The sequence below is a fragment of the Oryza brachyantha genome, chromosome 3, assembly GCF_000231095.2.
Source record: "Oryza brachyantha chromosome 3, ObraRS2, whole genome shotgun sequence".
In the NCBI taxonomy this organism is placed as follows: Eukaryota; Viridiplantae; Streptophyta; class Magnoliopsida; order Poales; family Poaceae; genus Oryza; species Oryza brachyantha.
Window position 1 is genome coordinate 23942245 of NC_023165.2, and position 19193 is coordinate 23961437.

At 39.4% G+C, this 19193-nt stretch overlaps 1 protein-coding gene and 1 long non-coding RNA gene across 2 annotated transcripts; one reads left to right on the forward strand and one right to left on the reverse strand.

The window, feature by feature from the left end:
• Positions 1-4576: 4576 nt before the first annotated feature.
• Positions 4577-12642, reverse strand: LOC107303726. The gene is made up of 3 exons (XR_001549754.2): positions 12256-12642; positions 4742-4827; positions 4577-4662 (listed from the first exon to the last, which is right to left on the reverse strand). It is a non-coding gene; the product is annotated as an uncharacterized LOC107303726 (long non-coding RNA).
• Positions 8295-10455, forward strand: LOC102718252 (transcription factor MYB52-like). The gene is made up of 3 exons (XM_006650447.3): positions 8295-8753; positions 9276-9701; positions 9901-10455. The coding sequence occupies exons 1-3, from the start codon at positions 8639-8641 to the stop codon at positions 10074-10076; spliced, it is 717 nt and encodes a 238-aa protein (XP_006650510.1). The 5' UTR covers positions 8295-8638; the 3' UTR covers positions 10077-10455.
• Positions 12643-19193: the final 6551 nt, after the last annotated feature.

Here is a 19193-nt window from a genome sequence, read left to right on the forward strand (position 1 = left end):
GTATTGATATATCATCCTAATTAAACATGTATATATGTCTCTTTATGCATGGTGCCGATACCAGTCATTTTTCTCGATCACACCTAATGGCAATTTGATAAAAGCAGTTGGGATTATATATATCTCTTTATACATAAACGGCACGTTATTCCATCGAGCCTTTTGCAGTTTCGGATTTTTTTATAGAGATCAGGATAACCACACAAGTTCGTCAAATACCAAATTAATCAGTTAATTTTAATTTGTAGGCTATAAAAGTTGTAACTTGTGCACTTACTCTAAAAAGTCATAATTTGCAAATTTTGTTTACTACTGCAACACACATCATCTAACGGCCAAAGCTTTTGAAACTTTTACAGTATTTATGAGGTACTTAATTAGAGGTATTGAGACATGGGCCATGATCTAGAGAGTAGCAAGGTACGGAATAAGATTACTGTAATCGATAGCAACGGAGTATTAATTAAGGAAAATGTGAGCATTTCTTGTCAATTGAATATGCGTCGTGTATCAACACTCTTTATCTTCTAATTCATTGACGTGCAATTTTTTTGCGCTTCAAGAAAAATGTAACCGGTATTGTAAGGCAAAAAAAAAACAAAGTAAATCTTCAATTTATTTCATTGATTGAGTCGATCGATTCGATGTGCAATAACAAAGAAAAGTATATCTCCTATAGATATTTACATAGTAAGTGTCTTTTTTATAGAGTTCACAGATCCCTGGATTACTGCGACAGGGTTGTGTCTTTTTATACATATTGCACAATTCTTTTATATGCACTAATATTGTTGAGTGGGTGTGATATAGCCATATAGGTGCGTGTGATCATGTTCACTAAGATCAATGCAATTCTACTTACCTCGGCGTTCATCAACTAGCGAAAATTTGCCGGAGTTCATGCCTTTGGGGATACTACGTAAATGATAAAATCGACACAAACATTAGATTATATTTCAACCGCTCATGTTCTTATAAATAAAATATAAATCTTAAAAAGATTTGCAAACAATGTAAAATAAAACGTATGAAGTTTTACGGTGTCATTATGAACAAAAATAAAATCTAGAAAAACCTCACAAATGACATCGGTATTACATAAATGACTTGTTGTAACTACTAGTAGTAGTACGAAGCGGATTTTATTTTAGGGATATTTTTGCCATTTTCTCTATACCAGAACATTTGTCATTTTAGCCTTCTCACCTAGATCTTATACCAATATATATACTTAAATACCTTTTACAGCTCAGTACCTTTTATTGAGGATCATCACATCTTTACCGTTTTTAGAATGCAAAATCACGCGTAATTGGTACTTAAACAGAAAACTGGTGTATTTGAAATTAATTTTAGAGCGCACATGTGTTACAGACATCACACAAAACTGGTAATTAATTAGTGAAAGTGAATCGATATATAACTATATATATTTCTATGGTGGGTTCTAATACGTTTCCTTCTTTTGACACGCCACCTTAATTGAGTTGAGGTAGTTAGGGAACGAAAAGGAGAGGAAGGTGTACATATAGAGTAGTCCTATACACACAAGCAGCCTCGATCGATCGATCGATGTACTCCCAAAAGCTAACAAGATTCTTGCAGACCCTATTCAGTTTTTCACATATAATTGGGCAAATTGGCTCTCATGCTTACCACCAAAGTTAACTTGTGAAGAAGCGAAAGCTAGCTGCAAAGCGTCACATGCACACAGTAGCTAGGGACGTAGACGATGGTGATGATCAGGTTTAATTTATGCATGCATGCTTAACTGCATTTTTCACGCTTGCATACTCCACACATCGGAGTGGTTAGGTGATCAAGCTAGGTACTTTTGTGCCCCATAATTTGTGGAAAAATTTAATAGTACAAGTAGTAACACCTATCTAAACTCAAAAAAAAAAAACTCAGATATTAGGGAAGGACCTAACATTAATTATTAATTAAATAATTAAATAGGTAGAAGCGAGGCTTCGAGCCCAGAGCTTATCACTCTCATTTTTTCGCTTCTGCTTATGCTTATAAGCCAAAATTTGAATTTTCAACTTTAAATTTAGAGTTGACTTGAGTTTTTTTAGTCTTGGCTTTTAGATCACTAAGAATACATATATAAAATTTTTATTCATAATTATTTTTGTTTGCAAATATGCCTTTTGGTTTTTTCCATAAAAAAGTCAAACATATTTTCCTTTATTTTCAGTGCTAGTTAATATGCATATGATTTTCATGCATGTATTCTATTGTTTTTAAAATATTATGTTCAAAGTTTTGAAAGTTTGGTTTAAAACACACGTCCAGAATTTTCGAGGAAAAAAAATAATGCATACGCAAAAATGATAATATGTTTCCCTTGTGGCCATTGAGATCGAGTAAACTGTAAGAAATTGAATTTTACGTTGAATGCAAAAGACAGTGCCAAGTCTCAAATCACATATACACATCGTCAAAATGAGGTTCGCTTCACCTGGTCCAATATTGCTTTCCTGGTATGGTTGGAAACTTGAAATCGATCCTACAGTTCCAGCGAGAAACTGACAGGCGTGTATCCTATCAGATGATATTTCTGTAGCTAGGCATGCACCGATCTATCCCGGTGTCTGGCTCAAAATTAACCTAAGAATAATATTTGAATAAAAAACCCTAAGAATAATACGTATATACACGGCTACAAAAAAAGTCCATGCATGTGAAAAACGTTGCAAATTTTGCAAGACCGTGCATGCATGGAACTCTACATACGTAGTACTTATTTGAGTTGATCGATAACAATGAAACTTAAGTAGCCTAATTAGGTCATGCTTGATTGATCAGCGCTTCTAGCAGTTACATGTTTTTTTTTAGAATCTCTAGCTTCTATAATAGTCCAGATTCTTATATAAGTTATGATCAGTATATATTTAAAAGAATATAACAGATAATCAACTAGAAGCTGAAATTTTTATTTTTAGATTGTGATCGATCAACTAGATATTAATTTAAGATATTTATACAATTATACATATATACATACCGGTGATTTCATCAGGAGTTTTCAGTAGTAGTTTCCCGTACGTACTCTGGATGCTCCAATTAAATTAAATGCTCGCTGATCAGTCGTCAATCCAAGGGGTGAACACTGAACATTGCTATCAAGGTTCAGCAAAACCACCACACACGTGTCACACCAGGTGTTAGTAATTTCGCAAAGAGTTCGAGATGTAACGTCGCTGGCGCGGTCATGGATCAATTCAGCGAGAGCCTCTTAATTAACCTTTCGTGACTTGGATGTCACTTTGTTAGCACGGTGAGATCACGTTCAAAGATGGTAGGCAGGAAAACCGATCGAGAGAAGTAGCAGGGGCTCAAAATTAACTCCACTTTGATTAGGTCGCCTCGCCTGGCCAAGCGATATATCGACCGAGCGTCACAGCTCCTTGTGTACCTGAAGATTCGTTAGTTATCGCCAGGGTTGTATGGTGCATGCATGTCACTTTTGCACCGTTAGTTCTTCTTGTTTGTGTGAATATGTCTATTTCTCCTAGACTTCTGCTATTTTTAAATGCCATTGCAACACTGCTATCCCCGTTTCACAATATAAGACTTTGTAGCATTACTTACATTCATACGATGATGCTAATTAATTCAGACATATATATATACATATATATATATATATATATATATTGATCTTAAAAAGTTTTATAATATAAAACGAAGGAAGTAGTATTATCAAAAAGATATATGTTTGTATTGGAAATTTTACGACCTTGAAAAAATATTTAGAAGTACTAAAAGTTTAGTGTACAATTATGGTATATCTAGATATCTAATATATTGAGGTATCAAGTTTCTAATTACATCACAAAATATGACACTTCTCTATATATATTTTCTTAAGAATGGTAAAAAAATACTCCCTTCTAAAAGAAGATATATATTTACCGTCTTTTCCAATGATCTTGATCATCTGTTAATGGATGCGCAATGGTCAAAAAAAAATTAAAACATTTGTTGAAGTAGGGTATGTAAATTGTCTAGCACGTGCGCAAAAGCTTTATGTACATATACCCTTTTTTTTTGCAAGATACATAGATACATAATATTGGTACGTGCAGCATGACTCAAAACTATATGCGGTTTATGATGACAGATTAATAAGATCGCGCTAAGGTCGGAAAACTATGGGCGCCTATTTGAAAAGATCAAAAACCTCTCACGTATGGAAATTCTAGCATTAATTATATATGAGCACATGCATGCATGCTGACGGCACAATTCCAAACATGCACATAACACAAAACGTATAACAAGAAAACACAGCCCATATTTGTAAAATAATTAATTCCATCTAGCTTCAGCATGTAGAACTTGAAATTGGGAGGTTCAATAATTTGTAAAAATAATTCCATCTAGCTTCAGCTAGAGATGAATTAGAGAGACCACGATACATACTCCATCCATTTACAATATAAGTCTTTCTAGTATTACCTAGATTTATATAGATGCTAATGAATCTAGATACATATATAAAGTATATTCATTCATCGATAAATGAATTTAGGCAAGATGTACTAGAAAGACTTATAATATAAAACGGAGGTAGTATATACCAACGACAAGTCAATATCTCCAATTTTTAAAGCGTAGGTGATCGATCGGTTGCTTGGAATCAAAGGATTTTATCTGCAATACGGAACAGGGTTAGGCCAACAAAGGTTGAAGCTGACATGCAGACAGTACACTCTTGTGATGTATATGTTACCTTGCCTCCAATAGAAGCACAGCATGCAGACGCACTCGCTAGCTCCTGAGAGCAGCTCCTTCTCTCTTGTTGACCACAAAAGCAATCTAGAGCAAAAACGAATAATCCCTCCTCCGATTTATTAATTTCTATCGTTTGGACAATGACGGTCACAAAAATATATCTATAACTTTAGTGTATTTATTACAATGTATCAAAAAATAATAGATATTTACTTTTATTGAAATATTTTTAATTTAGGCTACTCATCTATACATCATGTCCTAGTATCTTCAAACTAAATATTTCAAAAATTATTAATAGTTAATGTTTTAAACTTTGGCCATCATGTTTCAAAAATTAATATATATTTTAAATGATATATATATATATGTATATGTATATGTGTGTGTATTAGCTCATATTAACCTCTTGTGATAGGTAGTTGCTGTTACCCAGATATGCACTCGCTATCACAGGAATGTTGACTCTGTTATAGGTGCTAAGGCCCCATCGACTTAATACGAGAGTTACATTGAGAATTACTTTGAGAAAATTTGGTGATTAACTATAACGTTCTCGCTCCATATATTTGTTATTTAATGCTGCATTTATAAGTATATGCTGCTTAATTAATCAATTAGTTGCATGGTATATACTTCCATAAAAAATATAGGATGTCTTTGTTTATAGTAAAGTCAATATTCGTAACATCTAACTAATTATTAAAGTAACAGTATATATCTTTACTGCCGTGTATGTAGTACCGGTACCATTAGATTCATGCATGTTTAAATACCTTCGTATGATTGTTTATAATTAATATATTATGAAGGTAACTAATGATTAAACTATATTATTGGCGGTTCAATAACATGTATGGCTTATATATTTTATATGGAGAGCGTAGTACTGGTACCATTAGATTCATGCATGTTTAAATACCTTCATATGATTGTTTATAATTAATATATTATGAAGGTAACTAATGATTAAACTATATTATTGGCGGTTCAATAACATGTATGTCTTATATATTTTATAGGAGAGCGTAGTATTTTTATATTTTCCAGCATTTAGTATTTGAGGTATACTTCCTCCCGGCCAAAATAGCCAAAGTAAGCGACATTTGGTTAAACGTTTTGTCGCAAAATAAGTACTCCCTCCATGTGTTAATGTACATCATGCAAAAAAAATTGGAGGGAGTACTTAATTTGCGACTTAGAATTAAACAACATAGAATAAATACACATGTATAATTATTGCATATTTGTTCGTCATCAAAAGCATAAATAAATAAGAGCATGGAGGTTATTTGACTGAAGTATTAAGTTGTCCAAAATTACTTTCTAGCCCACAGAATTGCAGACGGTGCATCGCTTAAAACTAGGTACTCTTCGTGAATTATGATTTATTTATGCAAAGTCTTTTAATATGCAATAGTTAAGCTTTGCTAACTTCAAAAGGAGTACTATTTAACTGCTCCTGATCTGGTCAAAAAAATATATAGTACTTTTGACGCATGGACAAGCATTTTCTACACACTATATTTATAGAAGCCAATAATATTATAATATCATGAAACTGCTTTCCATAGCAAATTAATTTAGACACGCATGATTTTGATCACACACCCAGTCCAAATGCAACTATTAACTATATAGAGCAATTTAACAGTAATTGAAAAATTATCGAGAGATACCAAAATTTCAGGAGTTACCAAATTTTATACTAAAATTTTGATACATCTCGTTACTTTGTCAAGTACCTAAAATTCCTCAACTATATATCTCGATGGATCGGCATCAGTATATATATACGTGGCCAGAGCTTAGCTAGCAGCTATTTCCACTCACAAACGGCTACATCAAAAACTCATCAGCTAGCCAGCGCACTCAAAACAGCAAGACAGTGAGATTACTGAAGTAGCGGTATGTAGTTACAACTCAACCTACCTAACTGAGCTTAGCTAATTAATTAGGCAGCAGACAGATTACGATTAGAGAATAAACCCTGCGTGCTGATTGGCCAGGGTAGGTTGAGGAGCCCAACTAGCACTGGAAAACCCGTAACAACTAACTCGATCGCTGGCTCCTCGTCCCCAACAAGCTGAAAATTAGCTAGGGTTGAGCGAGATTTTGAGTAAATTAGGCTATCTGAACCGTGGAAATTAACTATTCTAGGCATGATCACTGCTGCTCGTGTGTCTAACTGTTCTGGAATTGAAAAACATTGCAAGGAGATCGATCTAGCTTGTGCAGACTCAGTCTGTATACATATTTAATTTGCTAATGTAACATAGGCATATTTTGTTGCATATGGCTTGTTTAACTAATTCGTTATTTCTAGCTAGTGCAAAATTAATATACTGTCCGGGTATAGTACAGGGAACATGGCATCGTCAACAGTAGTTGTGAAAACTACTGGTAAAATTAATTAACACGATTAATTAATATTCTGCGCTGACATGTAAGGATGCTCACTGTGTACTCAACTTGAGGCATAAAATTGGGTCGTCCAATGAAGGAAACTTGATTAATATTTTAGGGCATATGCTGCCATAATTAGGTGTGGAGTACATTTTGGGGAGGGGGAAGAGTGATTGGGTTGGTTAAGTAGACGTTGTAGGTTTGAAACATCAGAGAGATGTTGAGACCTGAACAACAGAATTCCCCCCACCAAGCAAACCCTACTACAGCGCATATGCATGGCGCCCTAATTAATCTATCCCCTCCCTAATCCTCTGAAAATTATTAGGTACACCTAGTGAGGAATTTTCCTTGCACACAAAGATCGATCGATGGATAGCTAGAGCTGCTTGTGAAGATCGATCGACAATAACGAATGATCTTTCTGAAAGGTACATACAGATCATAATTTAGGTAACGGGGGCAGCTTAAACGATAAGCCAGCAACAGAAGCGGTAGTACAGATCATCGATCAGCTATATTTGGTTGATTCAGTTAGTTCAGTTGCCTAACATTTTTACCAGTTAGCTTAGCTATACGTACTATAGTAATATGTTTTTAGTTAACCCCTTAAACACTCTGGCATGTGTATATATATATATATATGCACATACATACATACTAGTATATATACTATTATATAGTTTCTGCAAATGTCATGGGTAGTTTGCATGCATGCATGCAACGGCACCAAACATGCGAGCAGAAACAAGCTTAATTAGGTTCTGTAGTATGCGGTTTGTTGAACGATTTGTGTAACTGGAGAGATAGGTAGTTAATTAGTTGATCTTGTGTGGACCTACGTGCATCTAGCTAGCGTGTGTCATAACTGACCATTTTTTCTAATATATTTTTTTCGTGTGAGAAGCTTAACTTACAAAACCACCGGTTAGCCCACACGTAGCATCAAACTAACCTGGTGTAACCATCTCCCATCTCACTATCCTTAGCTTCTCCCTAACGATCAGCAAAACGATAGAGAGAGAGAGAGAGAGATGCATCTAGCTGAAAAAAAATAATTAAGAAAAAAAAACTGACCACCTCAGGACACCACTTTCCCTTCTTCTGTTCTATATATTCCCTTGGCCATCGTCTCTCTCTTGCCTTCTTCTCAGCCTATTTTGCTCCTCAATTTTTGCTTCTCTTCTTCCTCCTCTTGCAACCTCCAGTGGCCCCGCCGGCCTCCGTTGCGCAACCACATGTGTGTGTTTCTTGATCGATCGATCGATCCGTGTTCAAAAGAAACTAGCTAGAAGATTCTTTTGTTGCTGCTGAATTATTTCCATGCTGCAACTTTAGGAAGTTATTACACACACATATATACTTGATTGGGAGATAGCTAGTTGCAAGATTGTTGCAACGGGAAGAGGGGTCGTAGTAGAGAGAAATATATTGGATTTGCTTTGTTTACGTATTCCGGTGACCGGGGATCGATCGATCGATCGAGAGGATGTGCACCAGGGGCCACTGGAGGCCGTCGGAGGACGAGAAGTTGAAGGAGCTCGTCGCGCGGTACGGGCCGCACAACTGGAACGCCATAGCCGAGAAGCTCCAGGGGCGATCAGGTGTGTGCCATGATGCATGATAGATAGATACATACACACATGCTCAAGAAATGATCGATCGATATGTTTGTGTATGTCTTAGTTATTACTAGAGTTCTTGTTTCTTTGTGTGTGTTGTTGTACGGTTGCTTCTACTGATTTGAGCAAGTTTATTTGACTTCAGGATTTGGCATGCATGCATGCTTAATTAGTTCGTTGTTTATCGGGGAATTTTAATTTGTTAGGGTGTCATGTCAAAGAGGTGCAATCTACACACAGTTCATCAATACATGATGTTCACTGCTCTGATGTGCATATCACATCTATATCACTTGTAGAGCAATATATATTCTATCCTAGTGAATTGATTTAACCTTCCTTGCTCTCTAATTTATCCGTGCTTGCTGTGCCGTGTTCTTAATATTTCTAGCACAAGCTAGCCTTGGTGCAGCAATGGTGTCACAGCTCACACAAAGCAGACATGCACACATATACATAGCGTAAAGAGCTCACCGTGAAAATGACAAAAACTTTTATTTTCAGGCAAAAGCTGCAGGCTGAGGTGGTTCAACCAGCTCGATCCCAGGATCAACCGGAGCCCGTTCACCGAGGAGGAGGAGGAGCTCCTCCTCGCGTCGCACCGCGCCCACGGCAACCGGTGGGCGGTGATCGCGAGGCTCTTCCCGGGCCGCACGGACAACGCCGTCAAGAACCACTGGCATGTGATCATGGCGCGGCGGTGCAGGGAGCGGATGAGGCTGTCGAGCCGGCGCGGCGGCGGCGGCGGCGCCGCCGCCGGCGGTGTGAAGAACGGGAGCCCTAGGAGGCCGACGAGGCCTGACATGAATAGCAGCAGCATGGCCTCCTTGCTCGACAAGTACCGTAGAGAATGCGGCGCCGCTGGCCTGTTTGCAATTAGCAGCAGCCACCATAACAGCAAGGAGGATTATTGTTCGTCTACTAATGAAGGTGAATTTACATCAATCATCTGTCATCCATGGCAATATATATAGCACACGTTCAATTTCCATCTATGGACTGATTGATCGATCGATTTGCAAGAAGATCGATCGACTAGCTAGGCATTAATGTTCTTAATTATATACCTGACTAATTATTATCTAGATTAATGTTTGGAAATGCATGCTAATGGGAATCTGTCTTGCAGATACGAGTAAATCGGTGGAGTTCTACGACTTTCTCCAGGTGAATGCGAGCTCGAGTGACACCAAATGTGGCTCGAGCATTGAGGAGCAAGAGGATAATAACCGGGACGATGATCAAGCTGAAGGGCAGGTTCAGCTCATAGATTTCATGGAGGTTGGGGCTACTTCTCGTCAATGATTATGCTTACATATGTATTTAATTAACTAGGGGCCTCAAATGATCGACGTCGATATCGATCGTTTGCATCAGATCCAAAGCATGCAGCTTGTAATGCATGTTTTTGCATGCTAGCGAGCTGTGAAAGGGGAGCGGAGATGCTGATAGAAATCTAACACAAAAAATTAAAGTATATACTTATAGAGGAAGCGAGAAATGCGATGGCGTACGTATATATATGACATGTAATTTATTGATGTAATTATAAACACATATATATCTGTACTGTTCGTCCATCATCGGAACGTACATGTGAAATTCCTCACGGTAAATGAGGAATTAATTATTCTCTCATCTATTGTAAATTTTAATTAATAATATAAAATTTATTTCTGTTCAATTGCCATTTTTTTGTGCCGGATACTTGATTGTGATCTTATTTCTCAATTCACCACTGCGTTGTACTAATAGTTCCTGTATTTATTGGTCTAAATATTAATAATCTTCACTAATTACCCGTTGCCTATACATATATATGAAGGTGCAGCAGCAAATTAATTTGACACTACCAGTAATATGATGTAATACGTATGCAGATTCATCCCCATAATCACTTATATTTATTAACGAATGCAGTATATTATACATGAACATATATGTCCTAATTGGACATGTGATGTTGATGCCATATATGATGGAGGCCGTCCACCATATTTATCGTCTACCTTTTGTCTGTGAACATTATATTCTGTTTATAAGCATATAGTAGAACTGTTTTATCACATCAATCTATCATCGATTGACCCCTGGCTAGCTATATATCCTATCTTTTCTTTGTTTTTGTACTTCACCTATACAAAAACGCATGTTAATTTGATTCAGAACGAATGGTAATGCAAGCTAGCCTGCAAGGTGCAATGCATGGAAACTATGCACACTAGTGACGATAAGACAGTTGTTAATTTGTCACCTTTCAAAGTGCACAAACTTATCCATTCAGGCTTCTTTGTCGAAAAAAATCGCTTTAGCGACATTACCTAGTGTAACGGTGAAGCCTCTGTTACTATACGCCTGACATGACATTTAACAAACCTGGAAGAACTTTCCCCCGTCGCTGCGGCCGGCGTGCAAAGTTTTTTCTTTTTTTCTATATTGATCTGATCATACATATGTGTGATATTGTTATCTATTGCGCCATATCAATGTATCATTTACTGCTTATATATTGTTGAAAGCGACGATATATATAAATGCAAGTTACGTTTTCACTACTTTCTAACTGGTTGAAAAAAGTTCATGTCGATTATTAGTCCTATAATAAATATATTGTTCCATTTTCTTTAATTTTGGCGTTGGTTAGTTTAATTTTAAACTAAGCAACACCTTACATTTACACATGGAGGGAGCTGTTTGTGACAGGCACTCATACTTAGCAAGTATACATGTATCCCAATAATCAAATGATCATACGAGTGCATTGCTCTTTTCTAATAATTACTATGTGTAAATAAATTTGGTAATAATATATGATAGCTACTACTCATACAACTTAACGATACATCGATCCTAGCTAGCTTAATTAATGACAATACTCTATATACTAGTAGCATTTATCCACGTGTTGCAATGCAATTTTAATCATTGAAAGTCATAATTAACTTGTTATTATTATCACTTTATGCATAAATTAGCTCTAAGTTTTTTCATATATCCATTATTGAGATATGTGTCATCCAGCCCACGTGTTCTCTTTTTTCCCTTACCCTCAAAAATAGAAAGTTACGAGTACACTGGTTGACATGTGAACCCTCTAGCTTTATACTGTCCTTTTTTATTCTTCTAAAAAGTAAGAGATTGGTGATGGTGACGTATTCACTGCTCACTAAAGTCACTTACGTATTTTAAAGCATTCATTGTAGATTTCTACATACACATATGTGTCACTGTGCACGAGAAAAAAAAACTAATAGGATTCTCCTGTAAGTTATGGAACAATGATAATAATAAATATGTGCCACCTAATCAACAAAGTGATGTCCTAAAGGAGAACAAATTAAGTGCACCCAATTTATCAGTTCCCCCAAGCTCTTATAGATAGACAGATAACACACTTCCATCATTCCATAAAGCTATTCATTCCAACAGGCAGGAGGAGGGCAGGCGGTGGCCATCTTAACACAGTTAGTTATGGTGTACTTACCAGCACAGAGACGTCGCCATCAGCAGGCCGATCGAGCTGCCGAATCGAATCGAACTGGCTGCCGTTTTGGTCCCGCCCGCCCGATTAGCCAGCAGCTCGCGCCCCGCACGCAAGCGGGACCGGCCACCCGGCCGGGTTAACCAAATCGCGCTCTCGCCCGCGCCAGGCCGCCCCGCGCGCAGGAGGCACCGGTGGAGGCGAGCGGAGCCGTCGCCGTCGCCGCAGCAGGCAGCACGGCCCGGCCGGCCGCGCGCGCAACGCAGACGCAAACGCGACGCGCACGCACGCACGCGTCGCTTTCGTCGCGCGCGGGGGGGAGAGATTCCCAACCCGCAGCGCGCGCGGTCGTGGAAAGGGGCGAGCCCAACTGCTTCCCCCACTTCGGCGCCGTTGTTGGTGGGCGATGTGACGCGGCCGCTTTACGCGCGCGATATCTCTCTCGTGATCGATACCGTTTCGTGGGGGGAGCGGTTTAGTAACGGGCAAGTCGGCCCCCGATCGACGACCCCGACCCCGACCCCGTACGTTTTTCTCGTTATTTCATGCGCGTTTTTGGAGCGAGGGGGATCGGCTAATGTGGGGGCGCGCGCGCGGGGCCGAGGGGAGAGAGGTCAGGGGTCAGCGGAGGAAGTGAAGTCGACCGTCTGGAGCGACGTTGATGCGGGGCGCTGGTGGGACGTGCGCGTCGAGGGTTAGTGGGGGCCGTGACGTACCAGTTTGATCATCATGTATACGGGCGGGCCGGGGCGCCGGGTCGATCGATCCGGCGCAACGTGGATCCGAGGGTTTAGTTTAATTTAATCAGTTCGTACGTACGTACGTACGGGAAAATGGTTCTGGGGAATGGGGATAGCAGTAGAACGTACCGTGGTGTGTACGTAGTGGATACTAGATGAGAATTTTAGGTAATTTTTGGGATAATGGATTTATTTTTAGTCCTTTGTCCCATTAGATGTTTGGACGCTTATTATAGACAGTAAGCATAAGCTATTAATTAAATCTATCCATAATTTTAGATTAATTTACGAGTCGAATCTATTGAGCCTAATTAATCCATGATTAGCCCATGTGATGCTACAGTAAACATGTTCTAATTATAATTAAGGTTATGTTTCTTTCGGCTTGAGATTATTATAATCCAGATTATTGGAAGTAAGCTAAAAGAAACAGACAACTTATTGAAGTAGCTTATTATAATCTGATAAGCTCATTTAGGTGAGCTTTTTCTAGCTTATTGGGTAAAAAATTACCCAACATGCCACCTCACTCCCTCTTTAGACTTGCAAACCCAATAAAATATGTTATAATAATATAGGAAAGAAACAAACTCACAGCTTATTCTACTACAGATTATAACAATCTAGCTATAATAATCCGATTCAATAATCTAGATTATAATAATCTTAAGCTGAAAAAAACAGGGCCTAGTTAGGCTTAAAAATTTCATCTCACGGATTACCACTCATTTATGAAATTAGTTTTTTATTAGTCTATATTTAATACTTCAAATTAGTATCCAAACATCCAATGTGACATGAGGCTAAAAAGTTTAGCCCTATCTAAACAACCCCTTAGACACCCTCATCCTAGGAATTTAAAATTTCTGACACCCTCGATCTAGGAATTTAAAGACCGAGAAGTGAGGCTACGAGGGGGAACAAGGATGGATTTGGCATGGAGGCGGGAACAATGATGGATTTGGCATGGGAACGAGGGGCAAGGCTGCGAGGGAGGTGGGGGTGGGAAGATTTGACATAGGGGCGGGGTCTTGAGCCTCCACTATTAACAGGTGGACCATGAAGATCCTATAAACCCTCACTAAAAATTTCTTCCATGGATGTATGGGATGCGGGGCTACACATGTGGAGTTGTGTTTGGCAGCTAGAACAGGAAGATTGGAGGTTAAAGATGACTAGAGGATGCTATTTGGGCCGGCAAAAAAAAAACCCCATGAGATCATTATACCTTGGCCTATCCTACTTAAAACAAATCTGAACACATCTAGTCGTTTGTTCACATCTGTTCCCCTCCAGATCGCCCATTCCCCACCCCACCCAGCCATTCCTAGTTGATCCCCAATCCCCACTTCATCTGTCCTAAATCCCTAATCCTGCGGCGGCTAGCAACCCTAGCATGGTGGGCGGCGGTGCTTTGTGGCTCGCGTTGCAAGCTAGGGGGATGCAGCGGGCGGTAATTGGCAGGCAACAAGCAACCAAGCAGGCGAGCCACGAGGCGCGAGCAGGGAAGTAGGCTGCAGGTAGGTAGCGGCACCGTCGTTGGCTCGTTGTCAGCAGCGGTGCCGTGGCACTAGCTGTCCGTCCCTATTAATTTTTTTTTTTTGATCCGCTCCTAGGCAGAACTCACACTCTAAAAAAAAGTTATATGCAAGGAGTTAAAATGCGAGAATACTAATCAGCGAATGCTCGTTGGGAGCATTTCCACGCGAACGCGTATGGGTGTACTGCTGCTCCACAACTGTACGTGGAGAAAGGCAAGCTAATGGCCTAAAAAGGCTAAGTGGTGATTATGTTTTAATTTTGTAAGCCCAATTTCTGTGTGATTTCCATTTATTTATTATTGGATGTTAACAGTGTGTAGTTTATGAGTTGAAAGTTCATATTTCTAGTTCAAATATTTTTATGTATAAAGTTAATATAGTGAATGATTATACATATAAAGTTTCTATTATATGTATAAATTTCTATACATAAACATATGTATAAAGTTTCTATTATATGTATAAATTTCTATACATAAACATATGTATAAAGTTTATGTGCTTTATATGTATACATTTTATGGTACGTGGATTATTTGTCCAAAGTATATATACATATACACAGGTTTTATCTATAAAGTATATATTAAAAAATTATAGGCTGCATATGCACTTATGTGGGCTGAAGGAAAAATGAATCTAGCATGTGGGCTAAACAATAGCCCAGTACAAAAGTCGGCCTTAGAAATTTAGGCTAGCCCACACGTGGGAAAACATAAAATAAAAGCACAACACAGCGCTCTGCTTGTCTAAAGGGAAACACGCAACTGGTATCTAGCCATCTAGGGCCGCGTTTGCCCCCTCGTATAAGGTCTTGTTTAGGGTGTGTTTACTTTTAAAAAAAATCACATCGAATCTTTATGTATCTAAATAAAATATTAAATATACATGAACATTAAAACTAGTTACATGGTTATGGGAGAAATCGTGATACGAATCTTCTGAGTCTAATTAGTACATGATTAGCCACAAGCCCACAAGTGCTACGGTAATCAATATATGCTAATAACGGATTAGACTCAAAAGAACCACGTGTCTAATTAGTACATGATTAGCCACAAGCCCACAAGTGCTACGGTAACCAATATATGCTAATAACGGATTAGACTCAAAAGATCCGTCTCGTGGTGTCCAAGCAGAATCCGAAACTTGCTTTGTAATTAGACTATGTTTAATACTTTAAATGTGTGATCGTACGCATCGATGTGACCTCTCTCCCAAAAAAAATTTTCCAACTAAACGGACCCTTAGCTGCTTTTTGACAAAAGGGTTACGTCGAACGTTTGACCGGATGTCGGAAGGAGTTTTTGAACACGAATGAAAAAACGAATTTCACAGCTCGTCTGGAAACCGCGAGACAAATCTTTTGAGCCTAATTAATATGTCATTAGCACATGTGGGTTACTGTAGCACTTATGGCTAATCATGGACTAATTAGACTCAAAAAATTTGTCTCACGATCAATTTTCCCATAGCAGTGCAATTAGTTTATATTTCATCTATGTTTAATGCTCCATTTAAGTGTTCAAAGATTCCATGTGATGTTTTTGGGAAAACTTTTGGGAACTAAACAAGGCCTAAGTTGACTTAACCCTCTCGTTTTTCGCGCACACGCTTCCTAAACTTCTAAACGGTGTATTTTTTTACAAAAAAATTCTATAGAAAAGTTATTTTATAAAATCATATTAATCTATTTTATATTTTTTTAAATAATTAATAATTAATTAATCATGTACTAATATATTACTACATTTTTCATGCCAGGTAAGTTAACTTACCCGCCCCTTATCCGAACGCAACCTAGGTCATGATCGCACGCGACGAGCTCACGCGAATTTTCGCACGAAGACCCACTTGTTAAAATGGACTTATGTGGTCGGCTAGTGAATTTTGAATTTTATTTATTAAATAATTTACAAACGTTTGCCTAGTGGGAATCTTTACAGGTAGGCTACCTGACTCTTCCGTGCAAAAATATATTTTTCCAAACAAATGTCTTACTCGCTCAGGTGCAATATTTTTTGCAAAAAACCCTAAATATTCTAACCGGGTGCTGCCTTGTCGATGCCCGCCTCACCATGATTGTGGTCATCATCGTCCCTGCCCATGGGATTAGATCTAGCACCCGTGAGAACAAAGCGGTTGGATTTGACGGTGGCTAGCGCTGAGAAGGTGGTTGTTGGATCCACCTAGGTCATGGTCATTGTGATAGTAATGATACCTAATTGTGCCAAAGAACTGCTTAAAATACCTTGGCAAAGAGCTCCTTGTCATGGGTGTACTCCATGGCAATAAACATCCAGTTGCGGCTGGTGAGCACCTCCCAAGTAGCGCACCATCCGTTAGTAAGAGGGAGGAGTGGAAATATGGAGCTTAAGCAGAAGCAACATTGCTCGCCATTACTTGAGCCTTCTCCGCTCACTGCATCTAAACTACGCCTCCTTATAACCTTGTCCCCACCTTCGACTCTTCCTATAGATATACTTGTGTTGTCAAGTCACTTTGTTGCCATCCCAGATCACACACCTTAGTAGCCACCTCCCAACCAGCCAAATTTGCCTCCCACTGGTTGTCGATAATGCTCCAGGAGGACCTGGCACATGCACTGGTTAAGGAGAGGTGTTACGCCTAGAAATTCCTCACACGAATTTCTAAACTTAATTGTGTATTAAAATCCCTGTCCAGGACCAGCCAGGGTACACAAAAAGACAATATTGATTACATAACCATCGTTCTTAGAAACAACTGAAAATAACACTTATTCTAACGAAAATGCAGCGAAAAGAAAAGTAGACTAGCTCCAGCGGGTACGGCTCCAGTCCACAGGCAAAGCTTCGACGGCAGACCAGCTCACTCCTGAGAGTCACTTCAATCGGATTCCACTTCTAACTCTGGAGGGGGAAATTGGGCAAGGCTGAGTACAAACCACCGTACTCAACAAGTAGCACGAAAAAGAGGGTAATAAATCATGCATAAGGACTATCAAGGACAGGCTTAGAGTTAGTTGCAATAAAGCAGCACTTAAATAAATAACAGAGAATAAACTGAATAAAGGTAATTAAATACATTAAAGGATAAGTAAACAACAGTTGTAAAATACCACAACATTGTCCAACGTTACACCACGTTACAACAGACCCGACCACTACTCAACGTTACACCACGTTGCAGTAGTCCCAAGTGAAAACCAATTTACTCAGGTCATTAAAGGTTCACTAATCACAGTGAAGCTGGGAGTTCGCTCGTAACCGTGGGCACGGCTATTCGAATAGGTTATCCTCTGATCAGAGGTGTACTACTGTACCCACAAGACACGACTCCACTACACTTGAACGTGCGCCGACATACCACCATGGTATACCAGAAAGGAGACCGTGATAGGACCTATCACATAACCCTCCCTATTTAATCGCACCGCACTTCAGGTTTCACCCTCTCCTTTACACCAAGTCGGACAGTCCTCTCTTGTGCCTTGGTAGATCCGGAAGCAGCAGAGGCTTTCGTTACACCACGACTGCCCGTCCATACTCCATCACGCCTACCCTTGCCTTGGTACGTTAAATAGTTCGAAGCCATGCTTCAAATCCCACCTTACCCATTCGGCATGTGGTTAGCACTAACTTACTTCCAGGGCTTTCTGTGAACCGGTCCTTAATTGCCATGGGTGCGACTCTCAAAACCATGCACCCACAGCCCACCATTATCAATATTTTAGTTGACATTAGCCCGAACAAAGTAATGAATCATTATTACAGTTATTCAGAGCTAATCATGATTAAATGTGATCCCATGAGCTACTTGTTCTAAGCACGGCTAAGCATTAACCTAGACCTAACTCTAATCAAGTTATCCTTGGTCTAGCATGAATAAAGTTGGATAATCAATGGCATAATAATAAGGATTACCCGAAAAATAAATACAGTAAATACTTTAATTAAAACAATGCATATTTGAATAAACAAAGCGGAGAATTTGCAATAATGGGTTCAATATGATCAAAGATGAGTGCCACTTGCCTTGCTCTGGCCCCTGGGGTACTTTGGCGACGATCTCGAAGTAAACCGACTCTTCGGTGGGGTCCGAATCTAAGCGACAAAGCACAAAAATAAATAAAACAGGCACAAACTCTACTGAAACAGTAAAACAAGTATTTTTAATGGATTCTTGACAATTTTATGAATTTAATGAAATTTGAATGGACCTAAACGGAGACTAGATGAATTACTTATGAATTTTAGAAGTTTTCTGGGTTTTTTTTAACTAAACAGAAAAGTCCTAAATCAATTATTGCGCAATTAATGGAGCTGCTGACGTCAGCAAGGAGAGAGGAGGCGCGCCGACAGGTGGGGGCCACCTGTCGGTGGGAGAGAGGGAGAGAGAAAGGCTGGCAAGCGGGTCCGAGGGAGGAGAGAGAGGGAGAGAGGGGCGAGCGACTGCCAGGTGGGCCATGGAGCGAGGGAGAGAGGGTGAGGCCGACGGGTGGGGCCCGTCGGTCAGAGAGGAGAGCAGGGAAGCGGGGAGCGGGTGCTCGACCGACGGCGGCAACCGGTGGCAGCGACAGTGGCGACGCACGGCGCGGCGGTGATGACGCGACGACCAGCAACCGACGGCGACGGTCAGCGACGGGAGGGCGACGACGGCGACGGCTGGCGCAAGGCAA

What these genes read in the sequence shown, in the direction of transcription:
- LOC102718252 (XM_006650447.3), top strand. Translation starts at nt 8,639, where the DNA reads ATGTGCACCAGGGGCCACTGGAGGCCGTCGGAGGACGAGAAGTTGAAG. An exon ending in GAAGCTCCAGGGGCGATCAG is followed by an intron (nt 8,754 to 9,275) that starts GTGTGTGCCATG and finishes TTTTATTTTCAG; the next exon opens with GCAAAAGCTGCAGGCTGAGG. An exon ending in TTGTTCGTCTACTAATGAAG is followed by an intron (nt 9,702 to 9,900) that starts GTGAATTTACAT and finishes TCTGTCTTGCAG; the next exon opens with ATACGAGTAAATCGGTGGAG.